This window comes from Rutidosis leptorrhynchoides, chromosome 4 (genome assembly GCF_046630445.1).
Source record: "Rutidosis leptorrhynchoides isolate AG116_Rl617_1_P2 chromosome 4, CSIRO_AGI_Rlap_v1, whole genome shotgun sequence".
Classification (NCBI taxonomy): Eukaryota; Viridiplantae; Streptophyta; class Magnoliopsida; order Asterales; family Asteraceae; genus Rutidosis; species Rutidosis leptorrhynchoides.
Window position 1 is genome coordinate 116,380,142 of NC_092336.1, and position 9,960 is coordinate 116,390,101.

At 34.5% G+C, this 9,960-nt stretch overlaps 3 protein-coding genes across 3 annotated transcripts; 2 read left to right on the forward strand and 1 right to left on the reverse strand.

Moving 5' to 3' along the window:
* Nucleotides 1–675: 675 nt before the first annotated feature.
* Nucleotides 676–1,212, forward strand: LOC139840931 (uncharacterized). The gene has a single exon (XM_071831170.1). The coding sequence runs from the start codon at nucleotides 676–678 to the stop codon at nucleotides 1,210–1,212; it is 537 nt and encodes a 178-aa protein (XP_071687271.1).
* A 1,485-nt stretch (nucleotides 1,213–2,697) lies between these two features.
* LOC139840113 (uncharacterized) lies at nucleotides 2,698–4,546 on the forward strand. The gene is made up of 5 exons (XM_071830340.1): nucleotides 2,698–2,986; nucleotides 3,092–3,195; nucleotides 3,290–3,461; nucleotides 3,544–3,669; nucleotides 3,754–4,546. The coding sequence occupies exons 1-5, from the start codon at nucleotides 2,801–2,803 to the stop codon at nucleotides 4,372–4,374; spliced, it is 1,209 nt and encodes a 402-aa protein (XP_071686441.1). The 5' UTR covers nucleotides 2,698–2,800; the 3' UTR covers nucleotides 4,375–4,546.
* An 807-nt stretch (nucleotides 4,547–5,353) lies between these two features.
* Nucleotides 5,354–7,249, reverse strand: LOC139844531 (homologous-pairing protein 2 homolog). The gene is made up of 6 exons (XM_071834750.1): nucleotides 7,139–7,249; nucleotides 7,015–7,040; nucleotides 6,179–6,446; nucleotides 6,017–6,087; nucleotides 5,729–5,917; nucleotides 5,354–5,648 (listed from the first exon to the last, which is right to left on the reverse strand). Exons 1-6 carry the CDS (start codon nucleotides 7,164–7,166, stop codon nucleotides 5,553–5,555), a joined length of 678 nt encoding a protein of 225 aa, XP_071690851.1. The 5' UTR covers nucleotides 7,167–7,249; the 3' UTR covers nucleotides 5,354–5,552.
* Between the last annotated feature and the right edge of the window lie 2,711 nt (nucleotides 7,250–9,960).

Sequence of the window (9,960 nt, forward strand, 5' to 3'; positions counted from 1 at the left end):
ATAATAAAAAAAATTATTTTAATTATTCCAAAGCACGTTTTTATCACGTTCAAAGCAATGAAAGGCTTTACATTGTGGTTTTAGAAATGAGGATCGCTATTGATAAGCACACTATAAAAAAAAAAAAAAAAAAACTCTCGGTATGTCATCGGTTGTGTTTTATTGTGTTGCATACTATAAAATTGTAATGTAATACATAACGGACAAATTAGAGAGTTTACGAGCTCCATTTTTTTGGGGGATCTCCGGTAATGAGACTAAAATGCACTGGATTCGATGGGAACAGGTGTTAGCTTCTCGTGAGTGCGGCGGGCTAGCTGTTGGTAGCCTTCGAGCATTTAATAATGCGTTGTTATTAAAGTGGATTTAAAGATTTTATACAAGGCCGAATGCAATGTGGTGGAAAGTGATTCGTGTTATTTATGGATCGAATGGAGGTATTAACTATAGGATCAAATTTACACAGCAACAAGTGTTTGGTCCGGAAGTTCGCTGTTTTTTAAAGCCAATGCAATGCAAGTTCATTCCTAATAATGTTTCGAGGATGAAGATTGGTAACAAACGGACGATCAGTTAAATTTTGGACGGACAATTGAAAAGGATACGATTCGTTAAAATCTAAGTTTGGGAGATTGTACCCCATAGCTATTCGATAAAGATGAATGTGTTGCTGACATGATGCGAAATGGGTTGTGGGAATGGAATTGGGCTCGTGATATTGGCACAACAAATCATGACATTATGCTTGAGTTAACATCGTATATCGGTGAGGTGTCCTTTCAAAATCGCAAGGTACATGGGAGTGGAGCATCGGAAATGACAGTGTTTTCAAGTAAATTCACAGGTTCTCACATCAACGAGGTGATCCTTCCTATTTCTGACAAGGTCATGAGATGGTTAAAGTTGATCCCTCGAAAGGTCAACATTTTTATTTGGAAGCTAAGTTGGGATCGAGGCTCAATTTTATCAAGACGGGGCATGGAAATTCAAAGAATCGGCCGTCTCTTATGCGATCGTTGGGTTGAACCTATTGACCATGTTTTGTTTTCTTGTTCGATAGCTTCGGCTCTTTGGCTCATAGTACAGATTTGGTTAAACTTGCACTTTCCGGTGTTCGACTCATGGTTCTCGTGTATGGTCTGGTTCGACGCGCCGCATCTTCCATTGAAATCGAAGGATGTCATATATGTCATACCCGCTGCTTTTTTATGACATGTTTGGAGGTTTCAGAGCGATGCTCTTTTTGCTAACAGTGAAGAAAGAGATTTTGTTTAACCCGATTCATTTGGTCTCTTTTAATTGGCCACGTAGCAAGAATTCTTGTAATGTTCTTTGGTATTCATGGCTAACAAAGCCAGTGTAACTTGTTTGTTTCATTTTCCTCGCTTCTCTAGCTTCTCGCCAGGGAGGTGAAGGTTGTTGATTAATAAAATTCCTTGTTTTAACAAAAAATAAAAAAATAGTTGCCTGTGAAGAGTTTTTAATAATATACAAATTCTTATCCTATAATAACTGCCTCAAAACCGATTATTTGTTGTTATTGCAACAAAATAAAATGGAAGGGTACGAAGAATAATATATTAGCGGAAGAAAGGTCAAACTTGATGATTGGAATGAGATTCACTGACTTGGTATGCAACAGAATTGGCCTTAAACACGCTTAAGTCATCTCTTGCTAAATCTTAAATTTTGACGTCTTAATTAGTGCTTTTGTTTGAGTAGATCAAATGCGCTTTAATTTATTAAATCTATTAAAATAATATCCTAGTAGGCGTCAAAAAGGTAAATTTATACTAGAGTGCAGTGTTGTATTTTATTTATTATAAGATTAATTGGATGATAGATTTAACATGAAAATACAAGAATATAGCAATATAATCATACCCAATGATTAAAAATGCATTTTTAAGATTAAATGACTATTGATCTAGCGATATTAAGGGTAACCATCAAAGATGTGAGTTTAGTTCTAGGTGGATTATTTTTAAATAATTGGCCTTAAAATATGCATTTCTATGTCGACTTGGAATGTATCGATAAAGTTTGATTTAAAACGTAGTGACTCGTTTAATTTCAAAAATACAAGTAAACCCCTCATTTTTCCTCCTAATGTATATCCCTTGATCTTTAGATTCAATTGGAAATGACAAGTTAAAAAATCGCAAGAAACAGGACGACTAAGAATTTTGGGGTGTGAATTTAATCAGATGTAAATATTATTGTGGATTACGGTTAAATGTAACACTGTTGATTACCAAGTTAACTTTGAATAGAATTTATATTTTTACATTTGCAGGTTCACTTATGTATCTATGAACATATGAATGTTTGTTCACATGTGGATTTTGAGACTTTTAACTTCGATGGTATAGCTAACATCGTCGCGAATTGAATCTTCTCCTAACGTGTGTGTGGGTGACAAATTTGTAGATAAATCACCCACACAAATTTTGTCTGGTGATCACGAGCTCATCTAATAGTGATACAATTTAAGCGGTTAGCCCAAAAACTAAATAAATACTATTTCGAAACTCAAAGGGGTTAATGTGTAACAATAATAAACCTAAAGGTAACAAATGAAACAATCCCTAAATATCTACGTCTAAGGACACAAAGAAAAAGTCACAACTTGAATTTTCATGTGTTTGTCTTGTATCTCCTCCTCTGTATATTACATAAGAGACTCAGCCACCCTCTTGTTCCAACTTAAGCACTTGTTTCTTTACTCGAACAACTTTGTTCATAATATTTGATATTAATATTCATCTAAAATATATCAATTGAATAAGGGAAGAAAGGTATGGGCAAAAAGCTTGATGCTCTCCTTGGCCGAAAATTCAAGGCCTCGAAGCTTAAAACGACCATAAACCTCGCCATTTCCCGCCTAGCCATCCTCAAGAACCAACGTCATGCTCGGTTCACTATAGCCCGCTCGGATCTCATTCAACTCCTCCGTCTTAACTACCACGAACAAGCTCTCATTCGGGTACCCACCCGTCTCTATATGTTATATGCATAATATATAACAGCAGCAAGTCTAAAACTTACAAAACTGATTAAGCTTATTATGCAAAATATATACATGTAACAGGTTGACCAAGTGATCAAGGACCAAAACATGCTAGATGTGTATGGTATGATTCATGACTATTGCCTTCTTTTCAAACAAAGGATCAACCTCCTAGAACAATCAAAGTATGTATTCCACTTAGAATGATATCAAAATTGGATTATCAATCATTTTACGATATTATGAATTTGTTAACCATTTTTTGGGTTCATTGCGTAGTGATTGTCCCGAAGAACTAAAAGAGGCAGCATCGAGTATGTTATATGCGGCTCCAAGATGTGGGGAGTTTCCAGAACTACAAGAGATTCGTGGACTTTTAACAACTCGTTTCGGAAAGGAATTTGCCAATAATGCTATTGAATTACGAAGCAACTGCATAGTTAGTCAAAAGGTATGAAAAGTGGCATGAAAACCGAAAGAGATTTTAATTATTATTATTGTAAAAGCTAAAGGACGTTTTTTTATGGTGTTAGATGATACAAAAACTGTCATCAAAACAATCAAGTTTGGAGTGCAGAATGATGATGCTTACTGGTATTGCCAAGGAGAATGGTATTGTTCTGCAACTGGAGAAATTTTCACCGGAAATCATCATAAAGGTTAGTACCGTTTTAATCTGATGTTACAGTTGGACCTAATATTTTTCACGATCTTGAATCATTTGAGTAAATCAATTGTTGCAGGAGAAATTGATTATCGAAAAGAAACCAAACGCAGAGATAATGGTTTTGACAGACAAAGTTGAAAAAGACTTGAGTTTTACCGAGTCAGTGAAAAAGTATAGAGATGTAGCAGATGCCGCACATGATGCTTTTGAATCAGCGGCATATGCAGCCGCTGCCGCCAGAGCTGCGGTGGAGCTCTCCCGGTCAGAATCATTTGCTTCTGATGGTCTAGATAGTCCCAATTATCGAGCCCAAAAGGTGCTTAATTTCGATTCAGTGAAGTTGAACCTTCGAATGAGTGATTTAAATCAAATGGGATGTGAGAAAAGAACCCCAAGTTCAAGATATGATTTTGATTCTGTAGGTGAAGATGAAAATTCAAGATACAATGTAAAAGTGAATGAATTTTATGATGAATATTCAGATGATTACTCAGATGATGATGATGATAGAAATTTGCAAGAGACGGAGATGGTTTTTGATGAAAGTGACTACAAATTTGAAGATGAAGAAACAGTTTTACCATCTAGGAATGCATACTTCTCATCTTATAAGCAGTTTCCATTCAAGCATCAAGCTAACCCGATGGCAGGGTTTGGTCATCAAAACCAGGGTGTAACAACTAGATTTAGAAGTTAAAGACCAAACATATGGGCGATAACGAGTGTGCAAATGTATCATATCTTTTGTAGCCTTGTAGGTGTTGTATGTTCCTTTCGTATTTGGTTTAGACAACCTATTTTGATCTTTTCTATGGAGTGTACGAAATAATTGATTACCTCTGGGTATAAATTATAGATACTTTTCAGTAGAGGTGACAAATTGGGTAGAGTGTGCAAGGTGAAAGATTAATCATTTTTAGCACAGGTTGAAACAGGACCAGGTTAAGCCGGCCTAAAAAATACGCTTTTGTCCATTCAAAATGTAAATGAATAGTATGTCAAATACAGTACCAACACAGTATCATTACAATAAAACTCCCGATATAATTGATAACACCAGACTTAGGAAGTTGTAGGCAGTGAATTAAGTTTTATGTGACCTATAACTGATTCTGCCCATATCACTTTCGCTAAACCTTTTAATTTGACTTGTTTAAGACAAAATACGACCCAGAATAACTCATTCACAAGTAAATATCTTGAACTAGACATCAATTATTGAGATTTTTTTAACATCATAACTGGGATTTTTTCCACACAAAAATCACAGTTCTTGCAAATTACATACTTATAAAACATTAGACACCTAGCGATTTGGGCAAACGGGTCGAATAATAAATCAATTTTTTTGTAAATTATCTGCATCAGACCCACAAGCAATCCATCAACAGACTTGACAAATGGCTAATATCCTAATATTGAAATTGTAGATTTTCACCTGGTTGTATATCTAACTTTGACTATGTGATGCAAGCAGTAGTTCTAGAAATGCCGTTTTCTCTGACCGTGCCTCTACTTTTCATTATATATTTATCCTTAATTTTAAAATTTAATTACTTTCCTAGCTAACCTAAGCTAATGATATTAAACTGGTAAAAGCTTCAAATATCAATTGAATCTTTTAGGCAAGATTTACATAATGAGAGGCTGAAATTTTCAAATAATCCAGGGACGAATTTATATAAGATTTCTTCAACTCTTTAGTAACACCAATTTACAGAACGCATGGAAAAATTAACTGAACATCAAAATCAAGTTGTAACAGACTGTAATAACTAATAAGGCTACTAATTTATCAAACTGATTTACCTTAACAAGAACACAACTGCCAACTTGCTTATACATACATAATTGAGCCATGCTGGATAAACATCATTAGCCCCTAGGACGCTTCGTACCATGTGGCATTAGAGTAGCATATGATTGCAAACTCACACCAATATCTTCATCATATTCAACACCAAGTTCCTCCTGCATAATTAAAATGTTATAAAAATTATGATATTTGCAAGCTGGAAAACTTTCAATTAACAAATTTGATGATAGAGAACCTTAAACTCGTTCGGGTTTTTGGGTGAGTTTTCAGTAATAGCATCCCACACATCTTTAAACATCCTCTTACGTTTTCTCCAATGACTTACTGCATCAGAGAAAGTTTTCTCAACAACTTTACGTTCTTCTGGGCTTACTAATGTAACTCCTTCACGCAACTTAGACAATCTCTCTTCCAATTCCTTAACCTAATATTGTCATAATACGCTTAATATACAAACCAAAAAAAAAAAAAAGTACAAATGAAATACCAAAATACAAGAGTTTATATTAGTCGTTTCAATAACCTGCTTTCTAAGCTTAGCATCATTAGATTGTATCTCATCCATTGTTAAGTTTGACTGCAGAGATTTAATCTCTGCAACAACAAAGATAATTCATCATGTATCACATATAAAATGTCATGTATATCCATTGTAACATACTGTAAACAAATAATAACAGTTTACCTCCCTCAAGTTGACTATTAGTTTTCTTCTGTTCTTCCAACATCTCTTGTAACTTAGCATTTTCTTCCTTCATCTGATTAAGTTCTTCGGTGTTTGGAATCTGAAACTGATCTTGCCTAGCAAGATATATCTTCTGTTTCCCATACTCTTTAAACGTAATTTGTCCACCATCAGCAAGACTATCAAGAGCCTTCTGTACAGCAGTCTTTTTCAAATTAAACTTTTGCAAGAAATCAGCCACTACTTGAGAATTGAGCGGTCGATTTTGCTGTCAATAAAAAATCGCAAATACAAACAGAACGATCGTTGATAAGCTTTGTAACTCTAACTAACTGCAACAAACTACAACTGCGAACTATACGACGACACACACGAGTATGTTATTACTAAATTAACTAACACAGCAATCAATACAACTGAAAGTTACACAGTTTATAGCCCTAAAATTTATATACACGCAACATGAAAGTCTTTTACAAATTATGCTTCAGAATTAGGTTAAGCTTAGTTCATATACCAAAAAATCAGTTAAACATCCTAATCCTAATTCCTAATAATGCTTTATATTAGATACAAAATCACAGACAATATATTACTTCACAAAAATGTACTGGAACATAAGAATTAAAAAATTGCAGATAAAATATACTTGTAATAACATATATATTACTCCGTAACAAATTATATAGTTAGATACAGCATCACAGGCGATATATTACTTCACAATAAATCACTGAATTATAAAAATTAAAAAATTGCAGATAAAATATAATCGTAATAACATATAGACTAACGAAATTGTAGCTATATAAATGAAAACGGAGTTCAAATAGTACCTCGTTGACGAAATTAAGAACGATTCCTGCAAATGGTACGATGGCACACAGTTTTTAATAAGTTAATGGATGAATAGATGCAGTAGTTATTAGATTGAATTGATAATTATCAGATGAAATTTACCTTCGGCGCTATCGGATTTGGGAGCCATTCGTAATCGATCGATCGATCTAGGGTTTGCTGTCGAAAATGCTGAAAAGAGCGCGGGAAAATGTTGATAAAGCACCTCAAACAAAATATTTTACCCAAAATGAAATTGAAATGAAAATGAAATGAAATGAAATGAAATGAAAGTGTGATAACCATTTGCTATATACGACGCCGTTTCACTCTATGAGAAATTTGGTAAAGTTGGCCAAAATTCTAAAAGTTCAATTTGATATCTTGATACGGTAAAATCGTATAATTAATACATAACTAATTCTTTTTATCATCATTAAAATATTTTCTAGTTATTTGTCACGTCATTAATTATTTTTTTTATATTTACTAGTACAAACCTAATTATTTTTTATTTAAATCACTTATATTGATAAACACAAATACGGTTACATTGTAAAAATTTTAAAGAAACAAACATACCTTAAAACCTTTATCAGATTTTTTATAACTGCCAAACGAGTATTTTGTTTGAAAGTTTTCGATTTATCAGATTTTTGGTAGCATCAACCCAATTTTCTTCATATACAGTTCACGGCATGCGAAAAACATTTTCTTTTACTAGTCTCGGCCATTACTTTTCTTTTCTTTTTCTTTTTCTTTTTTGATTTTCCGGTTTGGGGTTGTGTTTCGGGTTTAATTTCGAGTTCGGTTTCGGGTTGGCTATCGGATCAGGATTAGTTCGTAAGGTGGAGTTTCAATGTCATATATTGTATTTTGTTAAGTGGTTGTTGGTGATAATATGGTTGTTGGAATTGAGATTTTGTGTGGTGTGAGTTTTGGCGGGTAAGTTAAATTTATCATTAATGTTGACTAAAATACATGAAACCATTATAAACAAAATAAATCACAATGTACAAAAAAAAAAAAATCAAATTTAAATCGGCTTGTAATTCTATATAATGCTAACTAATAATTTAATATATTATTAGCTTAATCTAGTTAAAATAACCGAGTGCAAAAAGGTAAATTGAAAATCGAAAATAAAATTGAAGTTTCTAAACTAAACTGAAAACTGAATATAATTTGATTTTATTTTATTTAGGTACGAGTTATAGTTAATTTTTTCTATTTAGTTAATTGATGAATTATTATTTTTATTTTTTATTTTTTTTGGTGAAAATATATATATATATATATATATATAGTAGACCCGAAGATCCGGTGGTACAACAGTGAGTAGATCGTGACGATCTGTAGTGAAAGTAATTGATCACAAACAATCAAACACATTGGCACTCGCTCAGTTCGTTATAAACAATATGAACAACAACATTAACAACAGAGCGAGTATATTGAAAATACAATTGAGAATACATAAAAATAAAACCACCAAGCCTAAGCCTATAAACATACATATAAACCCGATCCCGTATCCAACCCCGCATCTTCACCGTAGAAACCACAAACTCAGAACAATCATCGGACAATCCAAGAACACCTAGCCCGAGGCCTATTTACCAAAGTTAACTAAGTCAACAACACCGACAACAACATCATGCTAACAAAAGACCTAATAACGGTAAAAATTAAATTAATAAACCAAACTCGCTGCAATCGAACAAATCAAAAATCAGAATCAAACCGTAAAGGAACCAATCATCTTCACCAATTTTCTAAGGACATATACAAACCCCCAAACTCAAGTAGTCCAACAGTAGCCTCCACCAGCCGCCGACGACAACCAACCGCCACCAACACCATTTTAAGTTACCAACGACCACTAGGGACGTCATCAACAAAACCAGTCAACATCAGCCACTAACGGCCATCAGACAACCACCAATGGCAGTTGGCGGTGGTCGCCGACCACTATCGCGACTTCCATCGACTGCCGAGAACCAGTGTCGGTTGCTATCAACCACTCATGGTCGTGAGTAGCCACCACCTGCCCTCAACAATCTCCGGCGGCGACCGGACCATCGAGGTCTGCTGGATTTCAACATAAAACACAAACTGCCTTATCCCTACCAAATCAAAACCATCTTCACCCAAACCGAAGCCCAACTTAGTGAGATGTAGAGTTCCAGGCAGGAACTCGTCGCCTATAAACCAAACAAAGAAAAGCAACAGAAAAGGAGAAAGGAACAATAAACGGCAACGCAAACTACCTCCGCCGGAATCGCCACCAAAACAACACCCCAAACCCAACTTGTTTCCAGAATCCGAGAAAGAAAGACCCGTATTGGTCACTTGAATACCAGAGAAGAATCAAAGCAGCAGTTTGACGTAAAAATCGACGGAGAAGGGGAGACGGAGGACCCTTATTTAGAACGAAAAGCTTAGAAACACCGAACCACCGACGAGATGTCGGTGGTCGGAGAGGACATTAACGGCGTACCTTCAAACCTTTGAAAAGGTAGAGACGAAAAAAGGTGGTGGTGTTGAACGGAAAAGTGAGATCCGAAGAAAAATGGGTATGGTGGTGTTGAACGGTTGTTAATCGGTGGTTCAAGATGTAGTGACCCGAACTTTTCCATGTTTATATATATTAAATGAAGTTGATATTTACATGATTAAATGTTTCCAACATGTTAAACAATCAAACTTGTTAAGACTTGATTAATTGAAATAGGTTTCATGTAGACAATTGACCACCCAAGTTGACCGGCGATTCACGAACGTTAAAACTTGTAAAAACTATATGATGATATATATATATGGATATGTATATAGCTAACATGATATTATGAAAAGTAAGTATCTCACTAGGTATATTAACAATGAGTTATATACATAAAATGAGACTATTGAATTATGAAACTCGAAACGATATATATAACGAT

Bases quoted from the DNA above. Each gene is read 5' to 3' on its own strand.
- LOC139840931 (XM_071831170.1), top strand. From the start codon at position 676: ATGATGCGAAATGGGTTGTGGGAATGGAATTGGGCTCGTGATATTGGC.
- LOC139840113 (XM_071830340.1), top strand. From the start codon at position 2,801: ATGGGCAAAAAGCTTGATGCTCTCCTTGGCCGAAAATTCAAGGCCTCG. The intron at 3,462-3,543 runs GTATGAAAAGTG...TTATGGTGTTAG, and splicing joins ACTGCATAGTTAGTCAAAAG to ATGATACAAAAACTGTCATC. The intron at 3,670-3,753 runs GTTAGTACCGTT...CAATTGTTGCAG, and splicing joins CACCGGAAATCATCATAAAG to GAGAAATTGATTATCGAAAA.
- LOC139844531 (XM_071834750.1), bottom strand. From the start codon at position 7,166: ATGGCTCCCAAATCCGATAGCGCCGAAG. The intron at 6,447-7,014 runs GTACTATTTGAA...TTTTATTGACAG, and splicing joins TTCTTAATTTCGTCAACGAG to CAAAATCGACCGCTCAATTC. The intron at 6,088-6,178 runs GTAAACTGTTAT...TTGTTGTTGCAG, and splicing joins TAATAGTCAACTTGAGGGAG to AGATTAAATCTCTGCAGTCA.